General features: G+C 39.2%; 1 protein-coding gene across 1 annotated transcript in view; it reads right to left on the bottom strand.

Moving 5' to 3' along the window:
* The window catches only part of ldlrad3 (low density lipoprotein receptor class A domain containing 3), a 34,048-nt gene extending 16,993 nt beyond the window's left edge, over positions 1-17,055 (bottom strand). Inside the window, exons 1-2 of the mRNA XM_084094460.1 lie at positions 16,752-17,055; positions 4,432-4,578 (exon numbers count right to left, since the gene is read on the bottom strand). Of these exons, the coding sequence (XP_083950586.1) occupies positions 4,432-4,578; positions 16,752-16,962 (358 nt within the window). The 5' untranslated portion in view covers positions 16,963-17,055. The remainder of the gene's footprint in view (positions 1-4,431; positions 4,579-16,751) is intronic.
* Between the last annotated feature and the right edge of the window lie 3,871 nt (positions 17,056-20,926).

The raw sequence follows: 20,926 nt of genomic DNA, 5'->3' as shown, positions 1-20,926 counted from the left end.
TAAGTATATGTTGAATATATTACAGTACTACACTATTTGCAAATTAAGCTAGCATCCAAACACTATTATTTGTAGAATAAATGTCAATATGAAAAATGCTTGTCATATTGTAGCTTTCTAGTTGTTACAAGAAATGAAACCATGTCCATGTAGGTAACCATTTTTCAATGCACTTTTAAAGGAGCCACGACCAAGTTCCTTACTCAAAGTCCTGGAAGGCTCTTTTAAGGTGCTTTTACACTTGGTTCGATTGCCTGGTCTGAAACCGAGTTTGATTACAAACAAGCTGTTTTATTGATGTCTTTTCGTGGTTGAAACACTGATTGAGCAATCACATGATACAGATTTCAGTAAGTCATACTATATTTTTTATCATACCTTCTGATGTTCATTCATGTTTATTTCATGCTGTAACTAGTAGTAAAGTGGAATAGATCTGAAGCCTTGTTTATACTTTCGCATGACCGAGCGTACACCTCCCCAAATGGACGAAGCTGTTATTCTTGATGCGCTCGTCGCTGTACTGTTCTTCGAAACGTCAGGGGGGCGACTCAGAGTAATTATCCTTTAAACCATCAGGAAGCAACGGTGAGAAGTAGTAATGCACTCAAAACTCTGTCATCAGAAGGGACTGATTGCAGTAGTGCTGCAAACTCAGAAGTAATTTAACAGTGTTGTTGTGGTTTTCTAGTGTTTCTATTTTTTGTGCTTTAAATATTTGTTTTCTTGATGTAATTTTAACCACATTTGTAATAAAAAATAACGCTTAAACCTAGTTTTGGTTTTTGTTCTTTTGGTACAAAAATGCTTTCTTCGGAACAGGAGCCACACACAGTTACACAAAATGGCGCGCACACCGCCACGTGAAATTGTCACATATTTCCCTGTTCAGGCATAATGGTCAAAGGTGTTTTAGTGGCCTCTGTTGTCCAATACATCCCTGATATGATTGTAAAGCGCTTTGGGTGCACAGTAGTACATATGAAAGTGCTATATAAATGCTTCATTCTTTCATACATCATGAAGTGAAAACTAGCACTGAACAAGCTGACTTCAGTATTACTAGTAAGATACAGGCAGGTGAGTTTGTTCAAGGTTGGAGCTAAACTCTGCAGGAAAGTGGATGTCAAGGGCCAGAGTTGAGAACCCCTGTGAATGTAGTTGATACATATTGCACATAACAATTCAGGGCCTCACAGAGTTCTTCCCAAATTGAGGTCAGATAACCGCAAGCCCTGGTACAAACCATAGGTCCTAAGTCTCTGTTTTGGCCAGGGCATACTTGCAAGTGCAGATTGTGAGGTCAGCAGTCTTTATCCTATTTAACATCTTTTTGAGGTGTCCAAGATGTTCTTCCCAGCTGTAGTGATTCTCACACGTGGCACCAAATTAATGTAGTGAGTTTTGGTCATATGTCGCTCAGATTGAATGTGAGAGTGTCTGATGACTCATTCCTCCCTTTAAATTCACGTTAACCGTAAAGAACAGGACTGTTGAATAAATAAAATAATGTAAAATGGAGTGAATTTGTGTCAGCTGAAAAATCAGAAGGATTTGTGAGATATTGGATAACTTGTAAAGCCTCTTCCTGTACTATCAAAGGAGGCACAAGTGTAATAAATGAATTATATTAAGAAAAAGATAAACAAGAGTATGTTATCTTATGGAAAGAAACTGTTGCTTCTCTGAAACTAACAAGATGAACAACCTTATTATGCAAACAAATAAATGAAAGATTTTGTATTTTAATTAACTGGCATCAGCTTTATAACATCTAACATAAATTAGAAAAGCATATACTGATAATATACAACAAAACCAAGGTATCTGGAAAGAGGTTTGGCAGTGGTATTTACGCTCCACGCGGTCGAGTGAGCAGTCCGATGGCGGCGACATCTTCCACTGGTTGTGCTGGGTGACAATGCTATGGAGAAAGGAGCCAGAATCCGTTTCAACAGCCTTGAAAACAAAACTCTGTGGGATGCTGATCTCCTGGTGCACCAACATGGTCCTAAAATCTGAAACACGCAGATGAGGTGCTGAAGTAGGCGCAGAATGTCCTTAACAATCTGGAATACGCAGATGAAGGAACCTTGACGTGAAGGTTTAGCGTAACCTTCTAGGAAATGTGTATGCCTTCTGCCTCTGGGCCAGAGAATTGTTATAACTTTAGGAATAAGTTTCAAGATGAATGAAGGGCAGAAACTGCACATGGACCAATGAGAAGTCCTGTCCTTCCTGGGCTTGGGACTGGGGTAGTCTCTTCACCTTCTAAGAGGTGTCTGGCTGTTGTCCTAGAGTCCTTATCTGATGCCGTTGCACATTAGTTTGTTTTAGCCCACACAAATCCAAACAAAATGTAGCAATCCTTTCTCCACTGTTGCAGCCATCAAACTGGGCCCTAGTGAATACTCTTCACAACAAATCACCCCTACTTGAACTAATCGAGGACCTGAAGTCGTTAATCTGGGCAATGTGCAGGAACAAAACACACACACACACACACACCTCCTTTAAACTATTGGCATTGACAATAAAATTGGGCTATATATGTTCTAGACCTAAATGAGCTAAAATAAAATAATTTCTAAATAGGCTAGAAGTTTTCTGGAGAAGGTACCTATATACCTATGTAGTGCCCCCTCCCGGTAGGCCCGTCCTCGCGTCGTAGATGGTGCAACCGGGGTGCTCGGGAGTCCAGGGCTGTGCAGGTGGCCAGGGCGGAGCAGACGGCCTGGGCAGAGCCGGCAGCTCGGGGGACCAGGGCAGAGCCGGACCTTCAGGCGGCCTTGGCGGAGACGACCCTTCAGGCGGCCATGGCAGAGACGACCCATCAGGTGACCATGGCGGAGACGACCCTGGTGGAGGCAGCGGCCATCTTGGCCGAGGGCTCTGGAGGCGAGGCAGCGGACATCTTGGCTGGAGATGAGGGCTCAGGCATGGCGTCAGCCATCTTGGCTGGAGACAAGGGCTCAGGCATGGCGGCAGCCATCTTGGCCGGAGACGAGGGCTCAGGTGTGGCGGTGGCCATCTGCCCAAACACACAAAATAGCTGTGGCGACTATCATGAGTGCTGTATCATCCGGAACTGTTTCAGGTGCAGCAGCCACCTTGTCCGTAGACACAGGCACGGCTGACCTGGCGTGAACCAGTCTCTGGCTGGGCAGACATGACGTGAACAGCCTCAGGCTCAGGCTCGGCAGACATGACGTGAACAGCCTCAGGCTCAGGCTCGGCAGACATGACGTGAGCACCCTCAGGCTCAGGCTCGGCAGGCATGACGTGAACAGGCTCAGGCTCAGCAGGACTGACGTGAAGAAACTCAGGAAGGGCAGTCTCAATGGGGTGAGACTCTGGAAGGGTGGTCTCGACGGGACTAGACTCTGGAAGGGGGCTCTCGACGGGACGAGACTCTGGAAGGGGGCTCTTGAAGGGATGAGACTCTGGATTTGGTGGAGGGGTGTTTGTAGGCACTGCGAGGCCGATGGTGAATGAATTCCCTGGTGTAAGACTCCAGCGAGTGGTCCTTCTGCTCCAGGCATAGCAGGGCAACAGCAGGAATGTCCATGGAGAAAAACAAAAGAAAGAAAACACTGCAAAAAATAAACTGATATTGGTCTTGTATTCTGTCACGGCTGAGGTGGTTGAGATCAAGCGCACGACGAAGGAGATTCAATAGGCGACTTTAATTCAGATGCATGCAGGTGAGGGCCAGGGAGGATGATGGGAAATGTAGTAACAACTGCACTACATGCAGAATAAAGATTGTGTGTCCATGAATTAAAACGTTTTTTTTTATTAATTCCTTTTTTCATTTTAGTTCAATCATGAGCATGTTGTATTTATTAATTCCCATTGTGTACAAAACAATCATTCTGGCAACAAGACAAACACTACAACAATATTACCAGAGACCTACTATTTATCAAAATCCTCATTTCATTTTACTCCAAGTCCTCCAAATTAATTTAAAATCCAGGCGACAGATGGCAGCAACTGCGCATCTGCGCATCTGCGGTGAGACATGAATGAAGCACCGGCCTCAAAAATCCGGATGATTGGTCATTATACAGCATTGCATTGATGTCAGTCACTATTGGGGAATAACTGACCTCAGAATGCTGCATCTGACCAATCAGAATCAAGCATTTCCGAGCACTGTGTAATAAGAAAAGTTAATTACCGTGGCCAGGAAAAAAAAAATCTTTATATACGATTACACTGAACATTCGGTGGACAAGCAGACTATTTGATTGTAATATTAACTCCGCTACATCAGTTAATTTGTATAGCTAATACCAATATTTATCACAATTAATTATACATAACTCCCTTTGAGGTAATTGGTGCATAAGCAATGATTTTATGAGCCAAGGCAGGAATAAACATTCATAATTGTCCAGCTCCGTGTGCAGTGAAAGTGAGACTTACGGCAACCCTTCTCGTCACTCTTGTCGACGCAGTCTGGAAAGCCGTCACACTGCCAACCTCCAGGAATACATTCGCCATTCCCACACATAAAGTTCCCTGGAATGTTGCACTCTGTCGTAAAGTTATTTCCAGGAAGAAGCTGGCAATCTGAAGAAAAGAGACGATTATATTTACAATCTTTATATTGAAGATTATATGACTGGTGAAACGAATTCTAGAAACAAGATTCCAGACACAGGCATGTTGTGTAATGCTAAATGAATGCATGGGAATGTAATGTTTATTTGTTTATTTATTTGGATCCCCATTAGCTTCCACAATGTGGTTGCTAGTCTTCCTGGGGCCCATAAAAGTGCTGAAACGTGTATACAGTTAAAATACACAAATATAACATACATATAACATAACCACATGTATACATTTATCCACATATACACATTCACGCACATACAGCATTTGAAAATGTCAGTACCTATAACAGTCACAAATTAACTGGTGTAATACTATTAATTGTCATCTGTTTTAGAGTCTTCTTAAAATTACATATGTTGGATATATGCCTTGTTCTTAAGTCCAATTTATTCCAAGCAGATGACGATCTAACTAAAACTGTTCTTGTCATACAATTGGACCTTGCAGATGGAACCACTAACACACCTGAGCTCACCTGACGCGTAACATGTCCGTGACAATACCCACTAAAAATTTATCTACAAAAGATTTTGGATTGTTTTTAAATAGAGCATTGTGCATATACTGTAACAGAGAAGACTTATATTAAGTTTGTCCTCCACCTTTAGCCAGCCCAAACAGGTATGCATTTTATCCACACTGGAGCGAAAAGAGCAACCAAGGGCTACTCTTGCGGCTCTGTTCTGAACGATTTGTAATTTTTTCAGATGTCCCTGTGCAGCACTGGACCAAATTACTGGGCAGTACCCCAGATGAGACAGAACTAAAGACTGGACAACTGTTTTCATAACTGAGGGTGGACAATATACTGAACATCTCCGGGAAAAAGCAATGCCTTTGGCCATTTTAGACACAATGTGGTCAATCTGATCAGCCCAAGAGAGCTGACTATCCAGCTTCACACCCAAGAGTTTAGTCTGACTCACCTGCTCTACCACAGATGTATCAATAATTCACATGACAGCTGTTTACAATCAGAAAAGCTCCCATTAAAAAATACCTGCTGACTTCTACCAAAGAGATAACTGCATATCAAGGACACAGACTGATGTGAAAACCCATAGCACTTAAGCTTAGACAGTAAAATGTCATGGTCAATAACATCAAAAGCTGCTGTGAAATCCAGCAGCACAGCACCAACAAGCTTTTTGTCATCCATAAAAGTTAGCCACTGGTCTACCATTTGTACCAATGCAGTGTTAGTGGAGTGTCCTGGCTTATAAGCTTGCTGTGAATTGGAGAGCAAATTATTTGATACAAAGTACTGCAGCATTTGATTAAAAAGTAACTTTTCAAATATTTTGCTCAATATAGGGAGAATGTTAATTGGTCTACAATTTGATTCGGTGACACCTAATCTATCATCTTTCACTAAAGGTATAATTTTAGACTGCTTCCAAATTTCCGGAAACACCCCACTTAGCACAGATCTATTAAAAATATGACTGATAGGCTTGCACAAGATATTAGCAACAGTTTTAAAAATTTTGCCATCCAAGTGATCTATACCTGCAGTTTTTTCCTCTGGGAGAGAGAGCAACATCTTTTCAACAATTTCCTGAAGTGCTGTAGCATAGTGGTGTGTGCAAAACGAAACAACCAAACGAATCACAAAAGTAAACTTATCAAATAGGCCGCCCCCTCTGCCATCCGTCTTGCTTCTTTTAAAGGCCCAAAGGGAAGTAAGCAGCAGGTGTCGTCGATGTAATCCACCTACCAAACCCCACTAAAGACACGGGTCATCACAGTCATACACAAATATTATTTACTTATTCAGTGATCTATTTCAGTATTTCGGGTTGTTGTAATCTCATGGTACAGAAAAGGGTGCAGTGTTTAAATCTGAATGGTAGCAAAAGCCAAGGCATTCTCTCTCTCTCTCTGATTCGCTCTCTTGAACTTGGATTGGATTGGATTGGCGGTATGGTTCTGTTCTGGGCAAGAACTCTGGGCAAGAGAGCAGTGATAGGGTAAACAGAACAGAACCAACATAAATGTATTGCAGATATCATGAATGATCATTGGCTGTGGAGGTGAAGATGACGACTCCCATGATTCCACACTCCTTCACGGGATCATCAAGCTACGATGTTGTTACTGTTTAATAACAGACCACTGCAGTGAAACGTAACTACTGTGTATTTAAGCACAAGCATGTACTCTAGATAACCTTTAACACTCAAATACACTCACCTAAAGGATTATTAGGAACACCTGTTCAATTTCTCATTAATGCAATTATCTAATCAACCAATCACATGGCAGTTGCTTCAATGCATTTAGGGGTGTGGTCCTGGTCAAGACAATCTCCTGAACTCCAAACTGAATGTCAGAATGGGAAAGAAAGGTGATTTAAGCAATTTTGAGCGTGGCATGGTTGTTGGTGCCAGACGGGCCGGTCTGAGTATTTCACAATCTGCTCAGTTACTGGGATTTTCATGCACAACCATTTCTAGGGTTTACAAAGAATGGTGTGAAAAGGGAAAAACATCCAGTATGCGGCAGTCCTGTGGGCGAACATGCCTTGTTGATGCTAGAGGTCAGAGGAGAATGGGCCGACTGATTCAAGCTGACAGAAGAGCAACTTTGACTGAAATAACCACTCGTTACAACCGAGGTATGCAGCAAAGCATTTGTGAAGCCACAACACGCACAACCTTGAGGCGGATGGGCTACAACAGCAGAAGACCCCACCGGGTACCACTCATCTCCACTACAAATAGGAAAAAGAGGCTACAATTTGCATGAGCTCACCAAAATTGGACAGTTGAAGACTGGAAAAATGTTGCCTGGTCTGATGAGTCTCGATTTCTGTTGAGACATTCAGATGGTAGAGTCAGAATTTGGCGTAAACAGAATGAGAACATGGATCCATCATGCCTTGTTACCACTGTGCAGGCTGGTGGTGGTGGTGTAATGGTGTGGGGGATGTTTTCTTGGCACACTTTAGGCCCCTAAGTGCCAATTGGGCATCGTTTAGATGCCACGGCCTACCTGAGCATTGTTTCTGACCATGTCCATCCCTTTATGACCACCATGTACCCATCCTCTGATGGCTACTTCCAGCAGGATAATGCACCATGTCACAAAGCTCGAATCATTTCAAATTGTTTTCTTGAACATGACAATGAGTTCACTGTACTAAAATGGCCCCCACAGTCACCAGATCTCAACCCAATAGAGCATCTTTGGGATGTGGTGGAACGGGAGCTTCGTGCCCTGGATGTGCATCCCACAAATCTCCATCAACTGCAAGATGCTATCCTATCAATATGGGCCAACATTTCTAAAGAATGCTTTCAGCAACTTGTTGAATCAATGCCACGTAGAATTAAGGCAGTTCTGAAGGCGAAAGGGGGTCAAACACAGTATTAGTATGGTGTTCCTAATAATCCTTTAGGTGAGTGTATGTTGCTAACTTCAACACAGAATGTTGCAACATAATCGGATAGCATAAAGAGCATAAAGTTTTAAACAACAGCTTTAAGATAAGCGTTGCTGGTACCCAAATAAAGTGGTTTTAGTACGAACTAGTATATTATGAAATATAATAGTATACCACTAGAGGCCTAAAGAAACAAGTATATTTGATAACATTTGCCTTCCATAACAACTACATAGCCTTAAGAACAAGCTTGTTTCCAATAGCAAATAAAGCTTTTAGAACAAGCATGTTTCCAATAACAACTAGATGGAACAAGCATGTCTGATACCCAAACAGAATCATAAGTTAAAGGGTTAGTTCACCCAAAAATGAAAATTCTGTCAGTAATTACTCTGCCTCATGTTGTTCCAACCCCGTAAGACTTTCGTTCATCTTCGGAACACAAATGAAGATATTTTTGATGAAATCTGAGAGCTGTCTCACTCCTTCATAGGCTTCTAGGCAATTTCATTCTGCCGGTCCATAAAAGTTAGTAAAAACATTGTTAAAATAGTTCAAGTGACTTACAGTGGCTCAAATTTATCAAGCGACGAGAATACTTTTTGTGCGAAAAATAAAATAACTACTTTATTCAACTATTCATTTTCTTCTGTGTGTGCCTCTGACGTGACGCGTCACGAGACGCATGCGCGAGAACTGAGAAGATGACACAGATGGGTCTCGATGTAGTGTTTACAATGGCTCTAAAGTGTGCACTTCCTGGATGTCCGAATCGTGAGAAACCAATGAGAAAACGTAAAAGTGCCTTACCAATGTCGCAAAATGAATGGCTTACCTTAGGGTTGTGCCGATAGACGATAGTATCGTGTATCGACGATAGTCAGAGATATCGCTGCTGGCAGATGCCTTTGACGATATCAATACGATAATTAGCTCGTTTTCCCATTAATGTATTAAATCATTATTATTATTATTATAAAGCTAGTATTGTTATTAAATTAGGAACTACAATTAATTTGCCTTGCCTAAATTCATAACGACATCACCACATAACCACACTTGCGACATCACCGACGCGCGTATGAGATCCATTCACAAATTGTAAAGAGTACTTGTTTTAACAGACGCATCATTCTTATACAGAGCCAAGATGAAGACGGCATCGTTGTTGGTCAGTATTTTGTTTCCATAGCACATTAACAAAACATTTAATGACACTAATAACACTAAAAACAATACAATTACAAAATATTAATGATAATAATATCACTAAAATTATATAGGCCTAATAACAGTCTTTAGTTCACGAACGCAGCACAACTCTGCCATCTGTGAAAATCAAAAGCAACTTCAAACACTTTAACAAGTAATATTCTTCTAATTGTTTTACTGTCTAATGTAAGTCCACAAGAGAAATATTAAGCCAGTAAATTAAGATAGTTGCTATACCGTTATATCCATCGTCGTCTCTGAGAGAACGTGCCGTTAATGCAGCGAAAGCTCAGTCCACGTTCTCTGGGCTTATTGAAGTGCGATATGTGAAGTGCATCCAGACAGAGAGAGCACTGGTAGGAAGACATGTATCACAAACTCCGAGTCTTTCTTGACCTAAGAAATTATTAAAACGTGTTCCCATCTCGTGCAGAAGTACAGTCAAAATGCTGCATCTGTAACGGCATGAGGATAATGTGTGTCCGTAAATTTCCCGCTGACATGTTGAAATACTCTGAGTCAGATACAAGAATGATTATAGGATCTTTTTTTACCTCACTATACCGGGAAATAACCTGATTTAGCCTATTAATAAACACTCCACCTTTGCTAGCAAAATAGAAAACAATTCTCATATATAAAACGAACTAATAAAACAAGCAAATTAACGAGTAAATAAGCAAGTTAATAATCAAATAAGTAAGCCCCGCCCCCCTCACGATAATATCGTGTATCGCCGATCTCACAGGCTGACGATAGGACGATATGAAAATGGAGCATATCGCCCAAAACTACCTTACCTTTCACACTTTCCCATCAAATGATCGTGAGCGTCATCTTCTCATTTCTCGCCAGCTCTCAGATTTAATCAAAAATATCTTAATTTGTGTTCCGAAGATGCAACAAGCAAATTGCCAATGACAACAGATAAGTAACGCACATTGACAATATGATCGCATAAGCCGAGTCGAAATCAGAAGTATATTATGGCCAGCTGTGACGTAGATGCTTGATCTTCTCTTGATATCTTTGGAGTGCAGATCTCATCTGAACTTGTTCTTGAGTCAGTCACATGAGTATAACTTCAGTGAGTCCATGTCAATAATGCAGCGATGTGAGAAGCAATGCTAACTCAGTCTCTTCCATATCAGGCAGCTTACGATCAATGCGGCGAATTGCACAATATGACAAATTTGAAAAGCTTCTGGAGTCACCTGTACATCCAGGGTAACCTCACAAAAACACACAGCAAACTTAGGCAAAAAAGTGTCTTACGACATAAAGCTGTCACCAATTGCATCACAAAAGACATGGTTCCAGTTCAAGAGGTCGAGAGAGAGAGTTTCAAGCATCTTTTGAATACTTTAGACCCAAGAAACACTGCCTGGACAGAACTTTTTCAGTCAAACGGCTCTGCATAAATTGTATGATTCATGTCACCAAACTCTGGCGAATTAACCATGGAAGGTTTCACATTTTGCCACAACTGATTTATGGTCCAGCAGAACATCCGAGCCATACCTCTCCTTGACAGGTCATTTCATCGACGACACTCGAACACTGCAAGGTCACTGTTTGCAAACATCCCACTATCATGGACAGGACCAACAGCAGGACTACAGATTCACAAGTGGAAGAGGCTTCCGTGTTTTAGACACAGGCTTCATTGGTCAGTAATTTGGCAGCTTCATATGAAATGCAATTTAAGTGAAATATTGTATTTGTTAGTATGTTTAAAAATATAAAAAGGAATAATAATAAGCAAAGCTGTACAGCTTATATGCAGTCAACTAAAATATAATAAATATAACAAAATATTTATATAAAGTAATATATTATTCACATTAAATTATTATATAAAATAACATATCTATAAGATAATATTGCAATGTCATCATGTAAATACCTGCATTCTCCTAAAGCACAGGAGCAGCTGAAGTTTCCAGAGCATAAACTCATCAGAGTCAACAACAAGACAGCACATGATAGAGAGATTTATTGAAATTGGAAATGTGAAGTAAAGGTGCTCTATGGTCGAGGGTTCATCACTGGGTTCTCCATGGCACTCTTTTCCATTAAAGCGCCTTTGTCTCATGACTAGATACAAAAGTTAAAATAATTATCATACGCGATTCAGCAAAGGCGTTCCTCAGGAGAGGGTAACACAACAAACTTACCACAGGTGGAAATAATATGCTTTTTGCGGTTTACATAGGCCTACACTAACGTTATTCCATAACGTTATTCCACACGTGAGAAAAGAAAACAGCCTACCTCACTCCTCAGCGGAATCTGCTCCTCATTTCAGGAGATATTGCTCCTCATCAGCACTGTTCTGAGGAATCTTTTCTCCATAAGGTAGGCTATAATGTCTCACTCGCGAGGAGTCGCGACGCGCTTTGTTTACAGCTGATGTGGGCGTTTCACAGCTATGAAATAGTTCTCAGAATTTGCGTTTGAATAGCACGCGCTCTCCGGGGAGTGGTCACATTACTGTGAATTAGCTCGTAATGAGCTCGACAGGAGTCGCTCTCTTTTTATACAGATTACAGAAGCTGAGAATATTTGTTTTTTATATAAATGACTTCATTTAAAAGATGCGATCTCAAGCTTTATGCCCGTGGGTCTGTTTGCCTGTTTGACTGAATTTTCGCGGAGTTATAGATCATTTTCGAACGCGTTTCAAATGGGAGTTTACTGACAGAGAGAAGGCAGAAATCGCATCATGTTAATTTTTCTTTATTTGTCAAAAAGCAAAACACTTTATTTTTATTGTGAGTATACAGAAAAAAAATAGAAACTGAACAGGATCGATTGATGTATTACACGAAAATGAAAGATCAAAATTAACAGAGCATTTAGTGTTTATTTTCAGTGCTAAAAAAAAAAAACGAGCAAAACGCGCCGGCGCGTTTGTGGTCCCCAGAGGGTTAAAGGTCCCATGACATGAAATTTTAATTTTCTGAGGTTTTTTAACATTAATATGAGTTCCCCTAGCCTGTATATGGTCCCCAAGTTTCTAGAAATTTTAATCGGTGTAAATCGAGCTTTTGCTATCTTTCTCTGCCATTGAGAAAATGGAATGATGTTATAAGGAGAAATGTTACCTCCCCTTTCTCTGCTTTGCCCACCCAGAGAATATTTTCCGCCCATGAGAAAATGAGCTAGGAAGTAGGAATGCGCGCGCGCGATTTTAGTTTGTCCACGAGAGATGATGGCTTTTGAGTGAGCGAAGCATAATAATTGCTCAATAATTGGATGTACAAATGAACACCGAAGGGTCAATACAGAGCTGGCGCGCTCGCTTTTCCATGTGCGTTCATGGATGCATAGCAACGACAGACGCCACAGGAGTACAAACGCTTGTGCGAACTGCGCTCTCCATGACGACGAGGAAGTGTGACATAGGCCTATTAATTGATTTCTAGCCCTTGCATTAGCTTTACTACTAGATATATTTATGGAGATGAGAAATAAAAAGCCGTCATTAATATCAGTCCGTCAGAAAAGCAGTTCTACTCTTATTCTTGGCTGGATAACTCTTAGCAGGTTTAAAAAGCCCTTTTAAAGTTAAATATGAATACAGTTTTGGATTAAATAAAAGTATAGTCAAGTCAAATAAAACATGAGTGAACAATATATTTTTACAACATTAATTAATGTTTGTGAATGTTATTTAATACAAACACTTGATTGGTCATGTTTGTTCACTTCATTCATTGTGCATTAAATAATGTTAACAGAAATAATGTTAACTTTTGATTTTAAAAATGTATTTTTAAATTAACCCCTAAAGGAGAATAATTGCGACAGTATATAACTATTGTTTTTTTGTTAGGTCATTTTATCTAATGTTATCTAACAAATGGAATCTTATTGTAAAGTGTTTTTAATACTACAGTTTCCATCTTTGTAACTGTGATATACACTTTAATATAATTATGTAAATTTAATCTAAATTAAGCTTTGGTACCGAAATTGGTACCGAGAACCGTGGATTTTCACTGGTATCGGTACCGAATACTGAAATTTTGGTACCGTGACAACACTACTTGCGCTAATGTAAAGGTAGACAGCATCAAGTATGTGTGTGAATACACACACTGTAACGCGAGTGTTGTACACTTCTTTGTTATTTGGATAACCGTTTTCCTGTTGGTTATATGGCGCGCGCGATATCCGCATTTCAAGATCGCAGAGCTTGATGTAATTGTAACAAGATAAATTACAGACGTTACAGATCTCTAATGAAAAGGCAACAGTAGGTTAGCGTTAGCTACATGATAATAACTGTAAACCATCCGAATAAAGTACCGTATCCAGACACAATATTTTAAACTAACCATTCAGAAACGTCCTGCTGGAGCCGCTGAGTTGCAACTTCTTCATCCGTTGCTTCTCCATCTCCAGATCAGATTCTGGGTCAAACTGAAATGCTTGAACGACTGTGTGTCTTCATGCCATTGCAATATATCCAATGTAAGCATGCATGGTACCATTGCTGCAAGATGGTCAAGGCCACACCCACCCTTCATCTTGCAACACCTTTCTCCTCCTCATTAGCATTTAAAGCTACAGACACCGAAACGGCCCGTCTGAAGGAAGCTCATTCTGGGACTGGCTTGTAGTGGCTATAATTCTGCACCGAGGCTGAATTTTTGGAAAGAGATTTCAGATACAGTACTAGGGACCACTAAGGCCTATATTAAAGCCTACAAAAAGTAGCATGTCATGGGACCTTTAAGGCACATGATAAGTTAACAGCTGTCATGTGACTAACATTTCCTATGGTATTAAACATTCACCAGATGTAAATCATACTCAAAAACAAAAACACCTAAAAAAGTCTAAGTCCTCATTCAATCCTGGATATTTATTAGCCTTAAGTTTATAAATCCAAAAAGTCTCTCTTTGGTTAAGTTTTTGCTCTTTTTCCTTTCCTAATTGTAATATTTGATTGATATCTTGAAAACTCCTATGGCTAAACATTTTAAATGAATGCATTACAGTAATCCATCTCTCCTTAGATTTCATTACCCCTCATGGCATATTTGTGTTTAGCCAATTAATCAAGAAATCATCTTTTTTTGCTCTACCAATATAAAAAAAACCTTGCACTTCAATCTATAAAGAACATGGGTGGTTTAACAGTTCATAAAACAAATAGATCCTATTTGTTTTTACATCTAGAAGTTTTTACATCTTTTTCCTGTCACAACATTATCACAATGATTACATTAATGACATTTAAAATAACCTGTAGATTTATCCCATAACCAGTAGCTTTCACTGTGGTAAATAGCTATGTACTAACTTATCAGCTAAGGTTGCACTGTTTTTAAAACTTACCATTGGAAAGTTGTTAAGTCTGTCCAATAATAATCGTTAAAGGGAATCGTTTCTAAAAGGGATCATAAACTGCATGTTTTAATTTGATCATGTTTCCTGAGATGCACACTTGTAATGCTACTAGTATTTTTTTACAGCAAAAACTGTCATAATTTAGAGCATGCCATTTTCTACCATGATTTTATCTCTCTGATGTACACGCTGATTAAAAGGTGTCTCCTTTAACACTTCAATGCAAACGCCCACTGCTATTGGCTAACATCTGTGCACACAAGGTAAATCTTGCTGTGGAACTCATTTTAAGATTTTTTACTTCATTTAAAAATTTTAACTATTAAAGATGCCGAGATTAAATAATTCTAAAGAGTGTGAGTTATAGCATTAGATTATCCAGTTATGCTGTCCATTCGTCCCAAAGTCACATGACTTTTTTGAAGTGCATCGAAGAATTTATTCAGCAAGTGTTTCCATCGTAGTTTATGCGATGTAGTAGTTTCTCCAACTCAAACAAGCATACGTGTTTTTTTTTATGCACATTTTTTTAATTCATGTGCATATTGCCGTTTCCATCCAGCAGTTATTTATGCAATATACCAAAGTGTGCATAAAAATAGGTGGATGGAAACATAGCTAATTTGATGACCAAATGGAGCTCTTTTTAAACGTCTCATTGGTTAAATATTTGCAAAACCCGCAGACAGAAGTAAAGGGTTAACAATACTAATGATTTTGGGGAAAAAATGACGAAATATGGAAATATAAGGTTTCTGCCCAATATTTAAAATTGCGTTCATTTAGATAGTTATTGTCTTACTGAGTTTTAGCATTAGACTGAAATAATAATAATAATAATTGATATATATATATATATATATATATATAATCCTCAATGTAATTGTAATAAGCACATGCCTAGATATGGCACTGTGTACATGTATTTTCATGTATTTCTGTAATTTTATTTGCATTATTTACTTGTCCGGGGACTGCAGAAGGAAATTAGCAAGTAAATCTGTAGCAAAGCATCTCTTCTCTTGTGAGATAATAGTTTTTTATGCATAGTCCCTGACAAATAAATATGAAATAATAACAATAATTCCTCTTACATTATTGATTTAAAATCCATTTGGTTCATTTGTGTTGTCTCAGTGGAGTTTAAAATTTCCGCCACTTCCTGCTAATCGATTAATGAAATGTAACTGGATACTGCATGCATGTAATATGTGTTGTGAACTGAGAAATCATGCATGTAAAAGGTAATGTTAGCATATAAAGAGACTGTCATGAAAGCAGGAACTACAGATACGCAGTGCCAGGAGATCGGGTTGGAAAGCTCGTCTCAGAAATCTCTTTCACGATACGGCTGTCCAACTGAACACACAGCAACTTTGAGAAGAAAAGAGTACAAAGTCGTAACATGCCAAAATATTTCAAACATAAAGCTGATCTGGATCTGTCAGACCACTAAACGACATCCACTCCAATAAAACCATTCTAATTCATGTTGCTTGATAGTTTAGGCACAAGAAGCTGGTGATGTTTGCAACATATTTAACTCAATGCTGTGTTATCAAAAAACTTATTTTAGTCTATTTGATTAGTCTAAACAGTCAGTAGGTTTGAAAAGGTTATTGTTTATCTGGCCAATGGTGTTCAGGTGACCTTCAGCAGAGACACACACTCCATTATGTGCTCCACACACTCGATCTCATTAGGGCTGCTTTGAACATTATTCCTGAAACGTCATGACCGTGTGATGTTGATGAATACGGCAGGATTGTCACTGAAGAGATTCATAAAGCCTATTTGACGAGCTTCAAGCAAATAAACACTAAAACTGTTTTGTTTATAAATGTTTTAGCTGCACGAGCTCATTACTCTACGCATATCAACTCTTGCGTACACTCAGTGAATCACAAAGTCTCTCTGGTTCACATAACGAACCGTTTAAAAGGAAAACAAGTCCCCGGGAGCGAGCAGCGCGTGCACATTGATGCCGGCTTCACTAACCCGTTACTTAATGTTTAAAAAGTTGCAAGCTGCCACATAAAGTGCGTTTGTAAGAGAATGCAACAGCTGCGATGCCTGAGCTCTGCTGAAACACTACAACAACTGCTGTACTAATGGCGCTACAGGAGGACATTCAGAGAAACAATGGATGAAGCCTGGCGTAGCGACTCACCGACTGATCCCGAGCCCGTTCCCGAACCCGAGCCCGAGCCGAGCAGAAAGTACCAAACCCACATCGTTCCCCGACGGACCGGCCCGCAGCGGGGCAGCAGCTCGCTGGATCTAACGCGTAAAGCCTTCAGTGTGTGCTGTGTGTCCGTGTGTGTGCTCGTGTTGTCGGGACAGTCCTGAATCACTGTGGAAGAAGGGAGGAGGAGAAACATGCTGGAGTGGAGCAGCAGAAAGGCGGAGACACGGAGACATGGCCGAGGAGAGCGGGGTCTCGACAAGGACAAACTCCTTCACATCTACAGACATCACATACTCGCAAATATCTACAGTATTTTCCTGACTTTTCTCTTTAAAATAACATTACTTTACTGGACCATAAACGAAGTAGCCTACTAGAGAAAGTCACACTTATATTATGTACTTAGCCTACAAACAAATAATTAAGTTAAATGTATTGTGTTGATGTTGTACTATAAACACACTGTCACTGAGGATGATACAGGTAATATTAGCACAGGTTTACTGTATGTGTGGGTTTAAGGGGTTCACCGTGTCATAGATGTAATTACAGATATAATTTCATGCAGGTATTTTTAAAATATAAGTACAATGCAAAAGCATGCATGTACACAACAAGTGCATTGTAGCAAATTATCAATTTAAATGTAATTACATAGTTAAAGACACTTAATAGACTATAAAGTGGGGCGGTTATTTTAGATCACCTATTCACATGATAACTGTATAACATTCTTTCTTGTCTTTTTTTAGCATGAAACTTTTTTTCCAGCCACCAGAAAAAAGCACCTGGGTATTTAAATAAAGTTATGTCATTTATTTAATGGAAATATACTGTCGACTACTGTATTTTAACCTAGATGTTCTTGGAATATTCAAACTCTTTTTATTCGAACACATGACTCAAGTCATCGGATCATGAGTAGAGACTCCAAAACATCAAATGTGGGGATAGGGTTAGTGATAATTATCCATAATAATTATCATATATTGTATTGGGATAACCCAGGGTACAAACCAATAGCATGTCAGTGTGTGTGACAAATAACACAAGTTATATTAATTTATCAATCTTTCCAGGCTTTTCCAACATACATGACAAAATTATCAAATTTTATTATCAAACACTTGATAGAATATCGAAATCAAGTCTTGTTCGGGAAGCAGACACACTCTGTCAGTTTAAATCTAGATTAAAAACACATTTAATCTGGCACACACATAACACACTATTATATCAAATCCGTAAAAGGATTGTTAGGCCAAATAAATTAAATCAACCAGAACCGGGAACTCTTCCCATAACATCCGATGTCCTTGTTAAGAGGAGTGGCATCTATGCTATTAGTCTGTCTCATTATTATACAGAGGTTATTCAAAAATGTAAAGTCCACAGTCTTGTAATGCTGCCTGAATCATAATCATAATAGTGTTCATTCGTAGGCCAGAGGAGAACTGATCCGACTGAGTCTGGATTCTCCCAAGAGGTTTTCCTCCATTCTGTCACCTGAGCGAGGTCATGTTGCTAGTTTAGTTGGGGTTTTAAAGACACTTAATGTACAGTAATTATTGATCTGACTGCACTGACATGATCAGGTATTGGCTTCTGAACACAGGGCTGACATGATTGTGAAATTTGGCTGACGATTAATTGTCTGTTTTAGGGCTTTGTCATATTTTTTGTGTGCTTTTCATTATAACAAAAAAAAAATGTAACAAAATGTTATGATTAAAGGACAACTCTGGTGAAAAATGAACCTAGGGGTAATTAACACATGGTTACCGAGTCGATCGTTCCCTGGGATGCGTTTTCATGAAAATCGGATGCAAAGAGTTTTATCTCTAAAAACAGATTAGGAATTCGATAGGAATTACGTTTGTGAAATCTAACGTAGCACGGCGTTCGTGACTCGATTAGTCGAGACTGTTTTCCAAGATGGCTCCTGCATGTAAACGCGTAATGTACTGTCTTTATAAAGTATCTTCTTATTAAACTGTCTGTACACTTACAAAGTTCTCAATGCTTCGGTTTGCATGTAGGGACCCTCATTATGCTACCGTGTTAGTGTGAGGCTATTTTGAGCCTTGTTAGTGGTATTAACTAGCGATTTACTTTTACTTACTCTGTGCCCCATATACTAGCGTTATAAGCTCATCTGTTTTTAAAGATAAAACTCTTTACATTCTATAATCATGAAAACACATTCCAGGGAACAATCGACTCGGTAACCATGTGTTAATTAACCCCAGGTTCATTTTTCACCGGAGTTGTCCTTTAATTGAAACATTTTCTAAATTGTCACTTGCACTGTACGATTCATACAGTTAAAATATTTAAAGGGGTGGTATAATGGGTGGTTGAGTTTTAGCTCAAAATACCCCACGGATATTTTTATATAGCATTTTAAAGTTGTCACTTTTTGAGGGTGAGCAAAAACGCACAGTTTTGTGTCTGTTCCTTTAAATGCAAATGAGCTGCTGCTCCCGGCACAGGGGGCGGAGCTTCAACAGCTTGCACTCACACAGTCATGTACTGAACATTTCAAAAACTTTTAGCCTTTCATGTTCAAACTGGAGTCAGACAATGATGGAGAGACTAAAGAAGAAGTGACAACATGTAGAAGCAACAGGACATTTCTGAATGGTAAATTGGTCAGCTTGAGCCACTGTACCTCAGATGTTTTCGCATGTCCCCTGCTTCCCCTTCTCATTTTCTGAAGGGCTTCTGGAGCTTTGCACAGGTAGGGATTTTATAAGTTCTTTCATTTTTATTTTTTAAAGAAATCAAGTTTTAATGTTGTTTTTATGTCTATGCAACACCATTGCTGAGTATTTTCTCCTTAAAGCTGCTGTGAATCAAAAATGCGTTTTGAGACGTCCTGTTCCCTGTTTCCATATTTTTGGTCCCACCTGTACTGAATGAAGCAAGAGTTTAGAGTAACATTTAAGCTATTTTAAGGCATTAAGAAACATTTTTCACAGGAAAAACGTTTAAATGTTATTTTGATTATCAAAGCTGAGTTTAAAGAGGTAAAATTATTGACTGCAGGGGCACTTTAAAGAAAGTGCTTTGAGTGCCCAGCACTGGCAGACTTGAGACCAGACTTAATAACCAGGGCAAATTAGCATGAGAGCGCAATCACATAAAAGTGCTGATGGGAGTGTAAAGTTCAGCACGTGATCTACTGACGACACACACGTTAAAGAACACAGAAGCAGCCGGATCATTTCCATAATGACCCACACAATCTACCAAGAGCAAATTAGCATCTGGTTTAAGACATGCTTTTTTGGGCGGTAAATAATGATGTACATACCAGTAAATTGACTAGCGTAAACCTTAGTAAATCACCTTGTATTAAGTATTTAAATACTCTCCTCCCATATATACTGCATCTGAAAGGGAAACTCCTACAAATGCATTTGCAATAAGATCAGGCGTAAAAATAACCCTGTCCTCGCCTTTTCAACGCTAATTTTACTCTTCGTGTCTTTAGTAAATCCTGACAGTATTTTTTTTACCGCCAAAAGAGGTTTTGCGCTGGAGCAAACTGGTAGTAAATCTGGACCTTGGTATTTTAACCCTCAAAAGCATTGAAGCTTTGATTTTTAAATCAGTAATATCATCAGCAGCTTACATGATGGTAGGAGTTCAGAATCAGTGTAGAGTAAGTTAAATCATAAAAGCCTATTATTTTACAACAAAGTGACAGAAATAAAGCATATTACAGTATGTGTGTATGCTGAGAACTGAATCTTTCCACACTGCTTTTCCTGAGAGTTTAACTCGCATTCATGGACTCCATGATTGAGCAATAGTTAAAATCACTGGTTAGCCAAACACCTTATTGATACAGAGGTCACTGTACTCCTAATATCAAAAATCATATGGGCGTTACATAATCAGATTACATCTTTTCAAGTAACACATTACTTTTAATTAATTTACAACAGAAAATCTGAGTTACTTTTTCAAATAAATAACACAAGTTACTTTGTTTTCCCATGTATTGACTGACAGCTCTCCCATCCCCATGTTGAGAGAATCGTAAGTGCAGAGACGTATTAAATACTTTATGTATTTAATCTCACTTTATTAACCAATGTCTTTGCTTTTGACCTTCGATGATCCAAATCAACCATACGAATAAGCAAAAA

Source organism: Abramis brama (assembly GCF_963993115.1).
Source record: "Abramis brama genome assembly, chromosome: 20".
In the NCBI taxonomy this organism is placed as follows: domain Eukaryota; kingdom Metazoa; phylum Chordata; class Actinopteri; order Cypriniformes; family Leuciscidae; genus Abramis; species Abramis brama.
The sequence above is the reverse complement of the archived record's forward strand: the minus strand, read 5'-3'. Positions and strand labels throughout refer to the sequence as shown.